The following is an 18,695-nucleotide window of genomic DNA, read 5'->3' as shown; positions in this document are numbered from 1 at the left end:
TCTAATTGAAGATGATAGAAATCAGAACAGTGTTTGCCTCTAGGGGTTGGTTGGGATTGACAATAGAAGAAAGAGCAGAGAGCTGTAACATTGCTGGCTTTGAAGATGAAGTAGAGTCATGAGACGAGGAATGTGGGTGGTCTCTAGAAGCTGGAATAGGTAAGAAGATAGATTCTCCTCTAGAACACCCAGAAAGGAACACAGACCAGTCAACACCTTGATTCTAGCTCAGTGAACTCTATCTCACACTTCTGACCTATAGAAGTATAAGATAAGTTTGAGTTGTTTAAGCCATTAAGTTTGAGGTAACTTGTTACAGGATCACTAGAAAACTAATACAAATGGGTATATACAGTTGTCAAAACTCAGCAAAATACACATTTTAGATCGGTATGTTTAACTGCATGTAAATTATATCTTGTGATAGATTGAATTGTGTCACCTGAAAAGATATGTTCAGGTCCTGGCTCCCAGAACTTCAGATTGACCATATTTGAAAATAGGATAATTGCAGAAGTAATTAGATAAGATGAAGTCATAGAAAATAGGATGGACCCTTAATCCAAAGTGAATATCATCCTAATACAAAGAGGAGAAGGGACTTTTCTGGTGGTCCAACGGTTAAGAATTTGCACTTCCAATGCAAGGGGCATGAATTTGATCCCTAGTCAGGGAACTAGGACCCCACATGACATGGCCAGAATGTAAAAATTAAAAAAACAAAGAAATTAAAAATAAAAAGAGAAGACAGAGACACACAGAGCACCAAGTGTTGCCAGAGGGAGAGATTTGAGTGAAGCAGCTGCAAGACAAGCAGTGCCAAGGACTGAGGTCACCAGAAGCTAGAAGAGGCTGGGGGAGTTCTATCTAGGGTTTCATAGCGAACATAGCCCTGCAACACCTTAATTTCAGACTTTTGGCCTCCAAACTGTAGGAGATTGAATTTCTGTTGTTTTAATCCACCTAGTTTGTTGTACTTTGTTAAGGTGGCACTAGAAAACTAATGCATATTTTAAAAGAAAGAAATCGGCAATAAAAAAAAAAATTACAGATTCAGTTGAAGCCCTCTTCATAGTCCTCCCTGCCCCCACTGTGAATTTCCTTCCTCTTACCACAGAGTTAACCACTATCCTTAATTTCTTTTTTTTTTCCCATTTATTTTTATTAGTTGGAGGCTAATTACTTTACAATATTGTAGTGGTTTTTGTCATACATTGACATGAATCAACCATGGATTTACATGTATTCCCCATCCTGATCCCCCCTCCCACCTCCCTCTCCACCCGATCCCTCTGGGTCTTCCCAGTAACCACTATCCTTAATTTCTTATTTATCATTGTATTGCTTGTTTTTATATATTTGCCATGTATCTGTGAATCATAAGCATTCTGTGTGTCTTCAAAGTTTATATGAACAGAATCATATTGTATTTATTCTTTCATACTTTTTTCCACTTGATTTGTGCTTGTCAGATAAGTTTGTGTTATCACGTGTAGATCTGATACATTAATTTTTATTATGCAGAATTCCACTGTATGAACAAAGCATAATTTTTTATTCATTGTCTTGTCAATAGACTTTTGCTGCTATGAACATCTTTGAACACATGTTTCTTAAAGATATATACCTAAAGAGTAGAATTGCCAAGTCTTAGAAATTGTGTGTCTTTAACTTGATAAGACAGTGCCAAGCGTCCCTCTGAAGTGATGCCCCAATTTACATTCACATCAGTAGTACAAGAGTTCCTATTGCTCCACATTCTCTGTAACCTTTGGCATTTTCAGGCATGTCAGGTAAAAGAGATCTCAGTTCAGTTCAGTCACTTAGTCGTGTCTGACTCTTTGCAACCCCATGGACTGCAGCACGCCCACCTTCCCTGTCCATCACCAACTCCCAGAGCTTACTCAAACTCAGGTCTATTGAGTCAGTGATGCCACCCAACCATCTCATCCTCTGTTGTCCCCTTCTCCTCCTGCCTTCAATCTTTCCCAACATCAGTTAGGTTCAGTTCAGTAGCTCCCTCGTGTCCAACTCCTTGCGACTCCATGAACCGCAGCAAGTCAGGCCTCCCTGTCCATCACTAACCCCCGGGGTCCACCCAAACTCATGTCCATTGAGTTGGTGATGCCATCCAGCCATCTCATTCTCTGTCGTCCCCCTCTCCTCCTGCCCTCAATCTTTCCCAGCATCAGGGTCTTTTCAAATGAGTCAGCTCTTCGCAACAGGTGGCCAAAGTATTGGAGTTTCATCTTCAACATCAGTCCTTCTAATGAACACCTAGGACTGATCTCCTTTAGGATGGACTTGTTGGATCTCTTTGCAGTCCAAGGGACTCTCAAGAGTCTTCTCCAACACCACAGTTCTAAAGCATTAATTCTACAGTGCTCAGCTCAGATCTACCATGTAGCAAATGAAGCTTAAGGACCTCCCTTTTGCTTAGACTCCTTTAAGAGGTGCATAATTAATTTTATATTTGTGATTTTATATTCTTTTTCTTAAAATGAACCTCATAAATTGCATAAGCTTCAGGTTCTGCCAAATCTAGCTCCACCCCTACTGATAACAGATATGAAATGGATATCATTGTACTTTTAATTTACTTTTTCCTGATTGCTAGTGAAATGGAATATCTTTTCATATGTTAATTGGCACATCAAGTTTTCTGTAAGTTGACTGTACTGGGTTTTTGGGCTTCCCAGGTGGCTCTGTGATAAAAGAATCCACCTGTCAATTCAAGAGACACAGGAGACACAGGTTCCATCTCTGGGTTGGGAGGATTCCCTGGAGAAGGAAATGGCAACCCATCTCAATATTCTTGCCTGGAAAATTCCATGGAGAGGAGCCTGGTGGGCTACAGTCCATGGGGTCGCTAAGAGCTGGACACGACTAAGCACACTGGGCTTCTGCCTTTTGTCTTATTGGCTTGAAGGAGTTCTTTATATATGCTGGACATTAGTCCTTTTTAATTGTCCATTTTGGAGCTTGTCTTCACTATTGTTATAGTGTCTTTTGTGTTTTAATTTTAGTGAAGTAGGATTTATCAATCTTTTTCTTTATGATGAGCACATTTTTATGACTTGTTTAAGAAATACTGCTAGCCCAAGATTATAATGGTATTCTTTTTTCTTATAAAGGTTATCAAAACTTGCTTTTTACATTGAGATCTTTAGTCAACTTGAAGAATTTTGTGTGTGAAATTTGATCCAAGTTTGATTTGTTCCATGTGGATCACCAGTTGTCTCAGGACTAATTATTGAACGTTATTTAATAACAATAATCTTTTCATGACTGAAATACATCAATTGTATATCAAATTTCAATATGTTTCTGGGCCTTCTGTTTCATTGGTATATTGGTCTCCCATAGCACAATAGAGCACTGTCATATTTACTAAAGCTTTGTAATAGGACTCTACATCTGCCTGATAAGTCTCTGCTTTTTCTTCTTCAAAATTGTCTTGACTTTCTTGGTTCTTTGTACTTTTATATAAGTCTTATGATGAAGATTTCCTATTAAAAAAACCTTTAGATTTTCACTGCAATAGCATTTAATATAATTAATCTGGGAAAAAAATCTTTGTGATACTAGGTCCTTACATCCATGATGTATGGCTTCATATTTTTCTCAGATTTCCTTTTTGTGTGTTAATGATGTTTTGCCATTTTGGTCCATAAGGTTCTGATATGTCTTCAGATTAAAATTTATTCCTACTTATCTTTCATATTTTTTATTTCTATTACCAATGGTATCTTTCTGTTATATTTTTTTAATTTGGTTATTGTTGGTGTACAGGAATGCTCTTCTCTTAAATTCTTTTTTAAAAAATTTATTTATTTTTAAATGGAAGATAATTGCTTTACAGTATTGTGTTGGTTTCTGCCATTCATCAACATGAATCAGCCATAGCAACACCCATGTCCGCTCCCTCTTGAGCCTCCACCTCCCACCTCCCACCCTATGTCACCCCTCCAGGTTGTCACAGCACCAGGCTGAGTTCCTTGTGCTATACGGCAACTTCCTATTAGGCATCTATTTTACACTCAGTAATGCATATATTTCAGTGCTACTCTCTCAATTCATCCCACCCTCTCTTGCCCCAATTGTGTCCATAAGTCTGTTCTCTATGTCTGAGTCTCTATTCCTGCTCTGCAAATAAGTTCATCCATTTTTCTAGATTCCATATATATGTGTTAATAAACAATATTTGTTTTACTCTTTCTGCTTTCACTCTAAATAAGAGGCTCTAGTTCATCCACCTCATTAGAATTGACTCAAATTCATTCCTTTTTATGGCTAAGTAAAGGAATTCTTTTAACTTGTCTTTGTTGAGCTTGTATCCAAAAACCTTACACAACTCTTATTTGTTCTGAAATAAATAATTTTTAACTAGATCAGTGGTTCTGTGATTTTATCTTTTACATGCGATGTTTTCCAGTTCTTTCAGCAACCAAACCTAAAACATAATTTGATCAATGCACAATAGTTCTGAATAAACACTGTACATTTTTTATTGAAATGTAATTGATGTACAATAGTATATAAATTTCAGGTGTACAACTTAGTAATTCAGTTTTTTAAAGGCTGTATTCCATTTATTGTTATAAAATTGGCTATATTCTCTGTATTGTACAATAGACATATTGTATAATATATTAGAACTTATTTATTTTATACATAGTAGTTTATACTCTGTATATTTTTTAAAACAAAAAGCAGTATTTTGTGTTTTAAATAATGCCATAACTAATTCAGTTGCACAGTTAGTGCATGTTTCAGCCAAAGTTAAAATACAGGTTAGATTAATTTAGAGTAAGCATTAATGATTTGTTCAAATTCTTCTGGAATTCCAAAATTGTGCCACATATAATTCATTCATTGAACCGTCATTCAACCAGTTCTGTGGTAGATTCATTCTAGGTATTGGGGATAGAGTCGTGAATGAGATAGTCAAGATCACTGCCTGTATGGAGCTTTTACTCTAATGAGGGAGCCAAACACTAAACAAGCATTCACCAAAAAAAAAAAATTGCTTATTTTTTAATTATGATGCTACATTAGGAAAGTTGGTTAGTCACTAAGTAACATCTGACTCTTTTTCGACCCCATGGATTGTAGCCCACCAGGCTCCTTTGTCAGTGGAATTTCCCAGGCAAGAATAATGGAGTGGGTTGCCGTTTCCTTCTCCAGGGGATCTTCCTGACCCAGGGATCGAACCTGTGTCTCCTGCATTGGCAGGCACTTGCAGATGGATTCGTTACCACTGAGCCACCATAGAAGCCCCACATTATGAAAGTACAAGACACTATGAGAGAATATCATGAAAGGAATTCACTTGGATTTGGGATTTTAGAAGTTCTCTTTGAGGAAGTGATGTTGAAGCTAGTTAACGGTCAGACAGAAAGGAAACAGCCAGGCAGAAGTGGAAGGAGAAGAACACTGAAGCAGAGGAAACCATGTCTGAAAGGGGCAGGCGAATTCAGGGCACTGTGAAGGTGTCACTGCGGATGGCGGGAAGAAAACAATAGGCAGAGCAGAGCTAAATAGGGTTGTGGAGTTGGGCAAGAGTTATCATGCAAGACTTTGGAGGCCTTTTATCTTAAGTACCACCATTAACTCTCTGACGAGACCTAGCATGAAAAAAATCATTCCAACTATTGGGTAGGGAGAAGACTGGAAGGGCTAAGAGAGGAAGAGAGAAGTGCAGCAGGAGTCTATTGTGAGAGATGGTGGTGATTTAGGCTAGGAGGCAAGAGTGAGATGAAAATTTGTAACATATTTTGGAGGTAGATTCAGCAGGACTTGGTGATGATGCGTTGGCTAGGGGTCAGGCGAGTGTTTGCATGAGAAAGTAGCAACATGACTCTTGGATTTCTGACATGAGTAGAGGGGGTGTTCTTTACTAGAGTGGGGAAGATTAGAGATGAAGCAGATTTGGGAGGAGAGATCAAGAGTTCAGATCCACATGTGTCAAGCGTGAGATGCCTGTGGAACTTCCAAAGAGAGATACTGGGTACACAGTTTAAATATGTGGATCTGGAGGGCTGAAGTTAGAAACATGCAAGTCCCTCAGAGCCGTGGGACTCTTACTTAGGGTAGAGAGAATGACGTGCGCGTGGGGGGAGGACCTGGAACTCTCTACAGAGAGCTTGCACTTGCACCTGAACAAATGCCTCCTCAAGTGGCAGAATACAAAGAAACTATAAGGAACTAAAAATAAGTACACGCATGCACAGTTGGGGCAAATTATGAACAATAAGATACAAAGAAAGGCCACAAACCAACTGCCACTTCCAAGGTGCTGGGAATAAAAGCAGGGTACTACTATGCATGATCCCTGCAATAACACCACCAACGGGGTGGGCAGACCACCTAAGCCAGCCCTCTGGTCTGACCCAGATGCATCAACTCACCCCTACCTTCACCCCACTTAAGGGACCAGCCCACCCTCCTCAGGGAGCAAGCAAAGGAACCCGTTATTTGTTCTCACTCCCTCGTGCAGCAGCACGAATCCCAATAAAGCTTGCCTGAATTTCTCACCTTGCCTCTTATCCGTTTCTATTGATTCCAGAGTCCAAGGACTCCAACTGGTAACAAGAAGAAAAGGGAGTCCAGGACAGAAGGGAATGACAAGCAAGGAGCTGGATAAAGGTGGAGTTGGCAAAGACACTCAGCTGAAAAATGGAGACAGGTATGATGAAAAGAATTAACATTTTAAAAAGAGAGAATTCCTTGGAAGAGTAGTCAGTACACTCAAATGCTAAGAGGTTGAGTAAGACGAGGATTCAAAACACCCACTGGGTTCAGCAACATAGGGTTTGCTCCTCTTAGTAGGAGCAATGGGCCGGAGATATGTTAGAGCCAAAACAGAGGCCTGCTGCCTGGAGTTAGGAGAGCTTCCTAACAAGGACCTTTATCACACCACAATTTAGCCTGTACACCACTCTCTTGCAGCTCATGAACATTCCATGGAGTGATCCAGCCAAGAAGTAATACCTCTGAATTCCCATCCAAACTGCTAGGAAAAGTGTCAGGAAGATAACCCTCACTGAGATTTTTTTTTTTTTTTACTTCTACATACACATCTGCTGTGCAAATCTCTGCAAACCAATGAAATGCACACACACACACATACAAGTGCAATGAGAGGTATAATCTCACAAGGAACTTGAGGAAGCTGTTGTAATCATCCCATCTGCGGATCAGAGTCTCAAAGGTCAAGACTACATTGGAGTCTTTCCATTGTTGTAAAAGTTAATGAAAGTTAATTATTAAAGCTGACAGAAAGGTGATTTCCCCACTGCCTTACATAACCTATATATAGTCATCAATATACATATGGATGCATGCAGAACCTATAAAACTAAGTGGATGGACACTGCCTCTTAGAACTGGGCTATATTCCACCATTGCTGAAGGGCCTCGATGACTATGTATCAGGTAGGAAATACATTTATGATTATTTTATTCAAATTGGTTTTCTATTTCTTGCAAATGGTATATTTTCTGACTGAAACATATTCAAAAGTTAGGGTGGCATTCTTGAGTTTGTTTCATGATCAGGAATATTTTAAATCATACCTAATAATAGGCTTATGGATAAGGAAGTGGCAACCCACTCCAGTATTCTTGCTTGAAAAATTACATGGACAGAGGAGCCTGGCGGGTTGCAGTCCATGGGGTTACATGACTGAGTATGCATGTATGAGGAGGGTGGAGGTAGATGGGTTGGTAGCAGTAAACTGGTAGAACTAAAAAAAAAAATTATACCTAACAATAGGCTTAAAATGTTAGTCTGGAGCCATAGCAATGTGATGTAAATATTTGAGTAGATTTTGATATGACATTTGAGTAAACACTTGTATGCAGTTTTAGGACTTAAAACAGCCCTTTCAATGATAGCAGGGTTTTTGTATTCGTTATTCCCATATTCCTTTTGTTCTACACCCTAATCTGATTTTATTAGTAGACCATCTGTTCTGCAGTTTAGCAAATAAAGCAGGTTTTTAGGAAAGGTATTTCCAGGAGATAGGATGATCTATTAGAAGGTGTTCAGAGAAGTCTTTTGGTCCAGAAGTGAGGGTTTTAAGCGCCAAACTCCCCAGAAAGTCCAAGAAGGGAAAACGGAAGTTGAGCTGCTGCTGCTGCTAAGTCGCTTCAGTAATGTCTGACTCTGTGCGACCCCATAGACGGCAGCCCACCAGGCTCCCCCGTCCCTAGGATTATCCAGGCAAGAATACTGGAGTGGGTTGCCATTTCCTTCTCCAATGCATGCACGCATGCTAAGTCACTTCAGTCATGTCCGACTCTATATGACCCTACGGACAGCAGCCCACCAGGCTCCTCTGTCCACAGGATCCTCTGGGCAAGAATACTGGAGTGGGTTGCCATTTCCTTCTCCAGTGGGAGTCGGGGGGGTGGTGCAAAAAGGGAATAGAAACAAGTAGGACAGATAGTAAAAAGGAAGAGAGAGAGAAAAAAATTGCCACGGGAAAGCAGCATAGTGTCATATGCCACGATTAATACTATACTGTGCAGCAGTATTTTTCCTATGGAGTACCAGCCCTAACAAAAAATTCACTTCGGTCTTTAAAATGTCAAAAGATTACACAATATTCTCCTAAATGTGAGCATGAGAAACAACTTATTAAATTTCTGGATTAAATAGTTTTCTTTTCCAAAGAAAATTTGTCATTCAGAAAAACAGTGTAATGAAAGTTGGCCACATAAAGATCATTTTTACTGAGAAATGAGGAAGCAACTATTCTATTTCAGACAAAAGTAGTTTTAGAGTGGGTTAGTTTTACAGTGGGTTAACACATATCTTGCCTCCTCCATCTTGATAAATGAATGAGTAAGTATATAAATAAATGAACAAATGTCTCAATGTCTACTAAACAGCTTATATTTGACTAAGGAACAAAATTCACAAAATTAGAATGGATGTTTTTAAATTCCTGAATAAATGAGTAATAACCTGGTTCAGCTTCTCTCCATGACGGAGGTCCTTGGTTCTCCAAAGAAGAAGAAAAGAGCCTCCCTCCAACCTCTGTTTCACTTTATTGGGGAGTGAAGGGGAGGATAATCAGGTTCACTTCAATGAGATTGAACTCCAGATTGAACCCAGGCTCACATTTTGTGTATGTGATATTGACAGCGGGAGCATGGCAGAGGGGCTCCTCTGGACAAGGACAAGAGCACTGTATGTGTCTCATCTGGAACTCTGTCCTCTTGTCTCTCAGTGATTCAGGGCTCATGGGCGCTCCTACATCAAAGGCAGAGAAGAGTAAGACCTGGCTTCTTGTCCGAGCCCTGTCACTTGCTTAGCTATGAAACTTGGGAAGTCTTCTATCTTCTCTGATCTCAATTTCTTGATCTGTAAGTTAACGATAATAATTTCTACCTTCTCTGCTCAAGGGAGAAAAGTGAAAGTGCTTAGAAAAATGCAAAGCCTTAGAGAAAGTCAAGGGATTCTCTTTCATTTTGTCAGCTTCATGGGTCTGAGATGCCTTCTTAACAACTTAACACTTAACATTTTTCCTAATAGTTCATCCTTTTGGCCAACAAAATCCTCTGTTTCGGTATTTGTCTCACTGGTCTTTGAACATGATGTCTTAATTCCCCATTGCTTTCTTATCTCTTTTAAACTTATCTGTTCTTTAAGGTCCAACACAATTCCTAGATGAAATCTTTCTCAATGCCAATGCACACTCACATCCCTTCTTCTTACAATTTGTTATCTGTATCACTCATATTGGGCACTCCTCCTATGCAAGTAAACTTTGGAATTTAGAACTACATCATTTCTATATCTTTTGTTTATAGTTCAATTTATCTCAAAAAATCTTCCTAAGTAATGACTACTTTACAGGTACTCTGCAAAAGGGAAAGATATGACTAAGTTTGGGCTTTGTCCTTGAGGAACTGAGTCTTACTGGCAAGAGAAACTTACAAATAATGACAATACAGTATACTATGGTAGAGAAAAGCATACCAGGTGTGTACAGAAGGAAATGATTAACTCTTTTTAGAGGATTCCATGAAGGCTTTACAGCATCATCTTATCTTATACAGTTATGTTAGGAAGTTTTCCTAACAAACAATAGAATAATAAATGCTTGTTGAAAGAACAAATCATTGGTCATTGACAGCCAAGTATTTTAAAGGATGAATTGGAATTTACCAGGTGTTGGAGGAGAAAAACACAGGTAAAGGAAATGGAAAGAAATGGGGGGGAAGTGATGTTAAATATCATTTGTTTGTTAAGAAACTGCTATAATTATGAAGGAGGAGTGAAGAAGCTTGTGAGATAGGCCAGAGCCAAAATATACAGGGCCTTGTATACCATGCTAGGAAGCTTAGATAGGTAGACACTTTAACATTACGTTGAAATAAATGGATGAGAATGGAAAACTGCCAATTCTGGAGAAGTTCAGAATAAATATGAAGTCACAGAAAAGATGGTAGCACTAATGTTTTCAGACAGGTTCCAGCTGACTGTGTCATGTAGAGTCTACTGGTCAATATTAAACTCAGTCCTGAAACTATTACCAATTAAAGCTAAGAAGGCCCTCCTTAAATACCTTAATTTCAGTCTTTACAATGGCCCTTTGTTGTTGTTTAGTCGCTAAGTACTGTCTGACTCTTTTGCAACCCCATGGTTTGTAGCCCACCACGCTCCTCTGTCCATGGCATTTCCCAGGCAAGAATACTGGAGTGGGTTGCCATTTCCTTCTCCAGGGAATCTTCCCCACCCAGGGATCGAATCCGCATCTCCCACGTTGGCAGGCTGATTGTTTACCACTGAGCTGTCTGGGAAGCCCTTACAATGCCCCTACAAGAAAGGTAATGACATCCCCTTTCACCATGAGAAAAACTAAGGATTGAAGCACTTGCCCGGAGCAAATCAAACTATGGCCAAGTAATGATGTGAAGGCAGGTCTACTTAGCTGCCAAATTCTCACTCCTTTCTGCTGCACCTCCTGACTGAATTAGGCTTGACTTAGTTTCTCAGCAGTAAGACTGATAATAATGATTGCCAATAAAAAGAGCTGTCAATAATAACAATGTTTAGTGCCTGAACTAAGTTCCTAGAAGGTGTTATAAGACCACTGTAAAGCAGTAACATAAGCGAACTTCTTGACTAAGCAATACAGGATGCTCTTACATTCTTGCCCACTGAACTACAGTTCTGTGCATCATCCATATTATTTTAGCAGAAAAAACATCCAAAATATTTTTCTGTAGCCATTTACTTTGGGGCTCTTTAGAGATACTGCCCCACACCCTCAGGATCCTCATTCCAGTCCCATTGCCTTTTAAAAAAAATAATAATATTTATTATTTTTATTTGTGCTAGGTCCTCACTGCTGCGTGTAGGCTCTCTCTAGTTGAGGTGAATGGGGAGCTACTCTCTAGTTGGGGTGCAAGGGCTTCTCATTGCAGTGGCTTCTTTTTGTTGCGCAGCACAGGCTCTGGGACATGCAGTCTTTAGTAGCTGTGGCTTAGGATCAGTAGCTGCAGACGCTCCAGATTGCAGGTTCATTAGTTCTGGCGCACTGGTTCTTCTTTGGCTGTGGATTGGGGTCCCTCTGAAAGTGTTCACTGGACCCATTATTCTGCTTGTTCTCCCACCTCTCCCCCAGGTGTAGCTATCAAGACATGGCTGTATTTCTCATTGTCCAAAGACCAATTCATGAAATAAGGCTGGCTTACCTCTGGTTTTCCGCTGACTGGCACAGCGGTATTTTGAGATCTGGCTCGGGGTGGAGTCAATGACAGTCAACTTTGTGCAAGGGTGGTGGAGGTATCTACCATGACTGGGGAGAGGCCAGGAAATATTCAGCACACCTGCTTGCCTCCTGGATTCAAATGACCACCAATTAAAGAAAAATACTAGCATGACTTATGTGCATCTTGGTTCAAATTAGTTTCCCACAGGAAGGGCAGATGCTGAAAGAATAGAACAATGAATGGATAAATGTATAAATGCTGAGATATGCAAAGGTTAGGGCTATGGACACTTTTCAGAGGAGCGGGGCAGGCAGCATGGAGGTGCCCAGGTAGCTGGAAGCCCGGCGGTGACACTTAGTTTTGCACGGCCCGTTGTGGATGGGTGGGGCTTGGGGGGGTGGAGGGGAATTCCTATAAACACCAGTGTTAATAAATCAAAATAGTTAAACTGGAAAAAACTGGACTCTCTAAAATAACCCCAGGACTAAATTTGTGCTTGGGGTGGGGGATTGGTGGTGGGGAACGCTGAGAAAGACAAACTTGTATGCCTAAGTCACAGGACCAAAGAATGTAGACATATGTATTTATGTGTATGTGTGTCTGTGTATGTAATCGGTATGAAATAAAAGCCAAAAAATTTAAAAGAACACATTATAGGGAAGGAGGTAAGAGTGGAAATGTATACAAATGAGACTTAAAGTTCAAAAATCATTAGGAGGAAAAGTGCCTGAGAATGAATTTCAATCCCCCAAAACCACTGACACCTTAACGAACCCAGAGAAAAATCTGAGGCATGAAGATAAAACAGAACATGAAAAGGCTGTACATTAATATGGGTGTCATATTTGAAACTGGAATTGTGACTCTAGGCACCAATAAAAAAAAGTTTTCCAGGAATTTCTGAGGTAAAGGCAACATGTTCAGATTGTTTTGTTTTTAAATTAAGAAAAATCACTTTTGAATTCCTAACTAAATTAGGTCACTCTCAAGAATCCCGGAAATGATGGACTGAGGAATGACATTAATTTATGAGTGTCAGGAGCTTTTTTCAGCAGAGGCACCACAGTGGTGGATGATTCAGTGGCTCAGATGGTCGGTTACACGTGGACTATGAGACAGCTGCTTTCGGAAGCAGTGATGGCCGCCTAGGGAAGAAGCACAAGATCGGGACTGCGGCCCTCAAGCTCTCTCACGCTAAGTTCTGTAAAGATCTCTTAAGCAACCCTGACTCTTGCCCTCAAGCACTCCCTTTGTAGTCTGAGCCTTTGACCTATGAAAGAGCCAGGCATGGTCCTCCTTACGGAAGGAAGCTTCATGGAGATGGAGATGTAATCATATCTGCCATCCTTGTCCCTGGCAAAAAAAAGATTAGACCGTGACGTAGCAGAGAGAAAACATACAACAGCAAAAGGAAGGAGGAAAAAAAAAAAAAACACGACTAAGGAAAAGAACTAATGTGTTTCCGTCAATAACCTGGTGAAAATATGAGTAAAGCAACAAAATGGTGGCTTTTTCTTTTTTATCTATGGCAGCATCTGCCATAAATAGAATGCACAGTACCTGAGTCATCTTCATTCTAAGGTTGGCTAGACTGGGGACATTCCTGGCAACCCAGTGGTTAAGACTTGGGGCTTCCCCCATAGGGGGTGTTGGTTCAATCCCTGGTTGGGGAGCAAAGATCCCAAATGCCTCGTGGGGCAGCCAAAAAGAAAAAAGAGAGAAAATTTATTTATGGACTTCCTTGCTGTAGTCCACAGGGTGGCAAAGAGTCGTACACGACTGAGTGACTGAACTGAACAGAACTTGGTGGTCTAGTGGTTAAGACTTCGACTTCCAATGCCGGGGCGCGGGTTTAATTCCTGGTCAGGAAACTAAGAGCTCACATGCCTTGCAGCCAACAAATTCAAAACATAAAACAGAAGGAATACTGTAACAAATTCAATAAAGATTTTTAAAATGGTCCGCATAAAGAAAGAATAGCGAAGCGGGTCTCACAGTCATAACAAAATTCACAGGGACTCAAATGCTAGAGGTCAAGCCAGAACTTGGGGCAGAAATAATAAGAAAATAACTTAAATGGGCAATATGCCTTGAATTTCACAGATTAAAGGCATTTTAAATAATATTACAAAAATTCTGATGGATAAAATGGAATAGCCTTGGCTCGAGTTAGCAGCAATGAATAGACTTTGATTTTAAATCTTATCTGTCCCAGTACCCACATGCCATAACTTTGGAAACTTTACTGAAAAAAAAAATTGAGTAAATTCTTTTCTTGAGATCTCGCTTTACAAATCAAAAATGCACCAACTGGTTAGTAAACTGAGTCACTTCCTATTGTTCTTTGGCAATCTTTTAAAAATCAATCAATCAAAACCCTTGTTTACTTACCCAATGAATCCATGTCCAGCTCATTGCAGTAAAAAGAGATATCACTGTCACAAAACACAGTCTAGGTCCCTTAATCCAGCCTCTTTTGATCTCAAAAGGTGGTAACATTCAGTTCAGAGCTCACTCATCTGTAAATTGCATCACATTATCTCTGAGTTATTTAAGAAGCAAGCTCTGTTTGGTTTCAGGCATTTTAACCTGCTAAAGGCAAGAAGGGTTTGCCACATAATTTCAAAGGTCTTCCACTTACTACAACCGTCAGAGAAAGCAAAATGATCGAACCCATCGGGAATCAGTATGTTGTGGCCAGGCCAGTGTATTCTGCAAATGCTTTTGGGGAAGAACATAAGAAGAAAGAAAGACATCATAAGACACCTCTGGACCATCTCAAAAAGTTGTGCAGGTAAGATATTTTCTGAAGTACTGGCATTAGGAGTAAGTGAAGCACTTTCTCTGAAATTTTTAAGCTTCCAAGTTCTTTCTAGCCCAGTCTCCAGAGTCAGGCTTTTTCATCTTTGATTTCCAAACCTCCTACTCCAGGGCTAGAGAGGTAGTCTATGAAATGAACACCATCTCAGCTCTCGACACAACCTTTCCATATCAGAAAACTGATAGATGAGGACAGAAGAAAATTTTCTGTTAAGTGTTGTACAAGTCAAGCTGAGGATGACAAATAAGTTCTATTGTGGCTAAAAGAAATATTTTTCTTTAAAAAAGAAAAATCCTTTGGTGGTAGTCAGGGCAGCTAGTATGTGTAAAGAGGTGAATATTAGTGGGAAGATTAGTGAAATGATATCATCTTTACCAAATTTCCATCTACAGTAGGTACTAAACTTAAAATTGGATATTAATTAACTGACCTATGGTTTTCATTGTTTCAGCTGTTCTGCACAAAAGGCCAAGAAAATTGCCTTCTCTTTGTTCCCCATAGCATCTTGGTTGCCAGCATATCGCATAAAGGAATGGCTGCTCAGTGACATTGTTTCTGGAATCAGCACAGGGCTGGTGGCTGTACTGCAAGGTAACTTTTTTTTGAGATGTAATTTATATATCACAGAATTCTTCCTTTTAATGTGTAAATTCAGTATTGGGTTTGTTTGTTTGTTTTGGATTTTTACAAGGTTGTGCAACTATCACGGCTAAATAATTCTGAGACATTTTCACCATATCCATCCCCCCAAATCTCTTGCAAATCACTTTCCATCCTCCCTCCACCCAGCCCCTTGACAACAACTTTCTGTCTCACTGGAGTTACCTATTCTGGACGTTTCATGCAAACAGAATCACAGAATATATCAATCTTCTGTGTCTCGTTTCTTTCACTTAGCATAATGTTTGCAAGTTTCTCCCATGTACAAATCCTTCATGTACTTTTATGGATGAATAAGATCCTGCTCTATAGATACACCACATTTTGTTTGTCCATTCATGAGTTGATGGACATTGGGCTGTCTCCACCCTGTGGCTGTTATGAATAACATTGATACTATTATGATCACTTGCACACAAGTTTTTGTATGCATGTATGTTTTAATCCTCTTGGGTATATACCTAGGAGTATAATTGCTGTGTCATATAATAATTCACTAGCAATGGTGAAGATTCAAATTCCTCCACTTCCTTGTGAACACTTGTTACTGTCTGCCTTTGTTATTTTCGCTATCCTACTGGGTATGAAATGGTATCTCATTGTGGTTTTGATTTGCATTCTTCTAATGACTTATGATGTTGAGCATCTTTTCATGTGCTTACTGGCCATTTGTTTATCTTTGGAGAAATGTCTATTTAAATCTTTTGTATATTTTAAAATTAGGTTATGTGTCTTTTATTTTTGAGTTGTAATGATTGCTTACACATTCTGGATAATAGACCTTTATCCAACATAGGATTTGCAGATAATTTCTCCCTTTCTGAGGGATGTCATTTCCCTTTTTCATAGTATCTTTGAAGTACCCATTTTTACATTTTGATGGAGTCCAGTTTATGTGTTTTAAATTTGGCCGCTTATGCTATAGGTGTCACTAAGAAACCCTTGCTTAATTCAAGGACACAAAGGTTTATACCTAAGTTTTCTTGCAATAGTTTTATAGCTTTAGCTCTTAACATTTACATCTTTGATACATTTGAGTTAATAAAACAAGTTTTAAGGTGCAATCTTAAATACTAGAAGACCCTAATGAAAACTTCTATGATCCCTTTGCATGAAATAAAAACACTGATGCTTGTATATTTACAGGTTTAGCATTTGCTCTGCTAGTCACCATCCCCCCAGGCTATGGGCTATATGCAGCCTTTTTCCCAGTCATCATCTACTTTTTCTTGGGCACTTCTAGACACATATCTGTGGGTAAGTGAATTACTGGGCTGATTAGTGCTCATTGCTTTTTCTTTATGAATGACATTAGCCATGTATTGTGTATGCGTGCTAAGTGGCTTCAGTTGTGGCTGACTGTTTGTAAACCTATGGACTGTAGCCTGCCAGGTTCCTCTGTCCATGGATTCTCCAGGCAAGAACACTGGAGTGGGATGCCGTGCCCTCCTCCAGGGGATCTTGTCAACCCAGGGATCAAACCCACGTCACTTGTGTCTCCTGCACTGGCAGGAGGTCTCCTCACCACTGGTGCCACCTGGGAAGCCCCAGTCATGAATTGTGTCAATTCCATATCGTGCAGCATCCAGAAGAGGAGTCATAATTTCTTGTAATTACAAATTAGAACTGGGACTTGGGAAGGAGACCAGAACTCCAGATGGTAGTCTTTCTACATGATACATTTTGGTTGAAAGACAACTGTGCAATGGGGAAGCATAACGACTACAATTCACCCTCTCTTTATTAGGTCCATTTCCAGTTCTGAGTATGATGGTGGGAGCAGTAGTTGTGAGATTAACCCCAACAGACAATACAGCTGATTCAATAATCGCGAATAGCACAGGGACTAATGATTCATCAATAGATGAGCAGAAGGTGATGGTGGCTGCCACAGTTACAATTCTTTCTGGAATCATCCAGGTGAGCATTTTGTCACATAATCTACCCTCCCCAATCTGTGGGTCCTGGCTGGTACACATCTTTCTGGTTTTTCTCCTTCTTGCCACCCCTCCCAACTCTTCCTGTTAGTTTGTGTGCCTCCTTCAGTGACCCATTGGAAATAATTTAAGAAGAGTCACTCATGGCAACCATAAGAGGCGGGACAGATTTACTTTGCAAAGAGGAATGAACGTGGGTCTGGAGAGTAGGAAGAATGAGAACATGGAGGCACATGTGATGACAAGTAAATGCTGAATTCAATAAAATACCTGGGAATTGATACACTCACAGTTCTTACTAAACAGAACTGCATGCAAGTAATAGAGAAACTGGCAGCTTGGAAATTTTTTCTCATTTCACATTGTGTGTGTGCTCAGTCACTTCATTTGTGTCTGACTCTTTGCCACCCCATGGACTATAGGCCGCCAGGCTCCTCCATGGGACTATCACAGCAAGAATACTGGAGGGGGTTGCCATTTCCTACTCCAAGGGATCTTCCCAACCCAGGGATAGAACTGGTGGCTTCTGCATTGGCAGGCAAGTTCTTTACCACCGAGTCAACTGGGAAGCCCAATTTCTTATTGAAAGTGAAAGTGTTAGTTGCTTAGTCATATCCAACTCTTTGTGACCCCATGGACTCTGTCCATGGAATTCTCTAGGCAAGAATACTGGAGTGGCTTGCCATTTCCTTCTCCAGGGGATCTTTCTGACCCAGGGATAGAACCCGGGTCTTCCACATTGTAGGCAGATTCTTTATCATTTCAGCCACCAGGGAAGCCCTGAAGCTTACCATCTGAGCCACCAGGAAAGCCCCAAATGGTAAAGAATCTGTCTGTAATGTAGGATAACCGGGTTCGATCCCTGAGTCGGGAAGATACCCTGGAGAAGAGAATGGCTACGCACTCCAATATTCTTGACTGGAGAATTCTATAGTGCAGATAGATTAGGGAGGGGCTTAAAGACTTACTCCCAAGCCACACCCCCACCACCATGACTGGCTTGTAAAAAATGTACCTGTTCTCAAGATGTTAGATAGTGATAATGTCAAACTCCTCAAGGTGTTGCCTAAAGACAAAAGGGTAAAAAAAGTCAATTCAAACCAAGACATTAGTGGTGTGTCGGTTCAATGATGGGGTCCGAGTGCATCTCCGATTCTAGTGCTTTTGCAAACTCACAGCTCAGGTTGCATTCCGGTGACAGGAGTGGAGAGTCAGGCCAACTTTCTATATCCATTTACATTATTGCAAAAGCCTAATTCTTTGGGGGGAATGAACCAGTTTTGCCCTCAGTTAAAATCAAGCAGTTTTGATGTCATAAACAGTTATTTGTATTTTCCAACAAAAGTTGACCAACTTGTTTGAGGGAATCTGAATGGATGCTTGCCCATGCATGCGACAGCAACCAAAAAACTGAAAAATTTATGAGGGCTGATGTTAGATAAAATTCTGCTATGAAAAGTTTATGGGTGAGTCTCCTAAAAATACCTTGCCTTCAAAAGAGGGAAGAAAAGAAACATGCTAGTTCTTGGAGGTGTACTGAAATGATG

The 18,695-nt window shown here is 40.1% G+C and overlaps 1 protein-coding gene across 1 annotated transcript in view; it reads left to right on the top strand.

Annotated features, from left to right (window-relative positions):
- The first annotated feature begins 7,325 nt into the window (after positions 1–7,325).
- Positions 7,326–18,695, top strand: part of SLC26A3 (solute carrier family 26 member 3) — a 33,427-nt gene continuing 22,057 nt past the window's right edge. Inside the window, exons 1-5 of the mRNA XM_043872257.1 lie at positions 7,326–7,437; positions 14,310–14,524; positions 15,003–15,142; positions 16,358–16,468; positions 16,959–17,131. Coding sequence (XP_043728192.1) covers positions 14,394–14,524; positions 15,003–15,142; positions 16,358–16,468; positions 16,959–17,131 — 555 coding nt within the window. The 5' untranslated portion in view covers positions 7,326–7,437; positions 14,310–14,393. The remainder of the gene's footprint in view (positions 7,438–14,309; positions 14,525–15,002; positions 15,143–16,357; positions 16,469–16,958; positions 17,132–18,695) is intronic.

This window comes from Cervus elaphus, chromosome 18, assembly GCF_910594005.1.
Source record: "Cervus elaphus chromosome 18, mCerEla1.1, whole genome shotgun sequence".
Taxonomy (NCBI): Eukaryota; Metazoa; Chordata; class Mammalia; order Artiodactyla; family Cervidae; genus Cervus; species Cervus elaphus.
The sequence above is the reverse complement of the archived record's forward strand: the minus strand, read 5'-3'. Positions and strand labels throughout refer to the sequence as shown.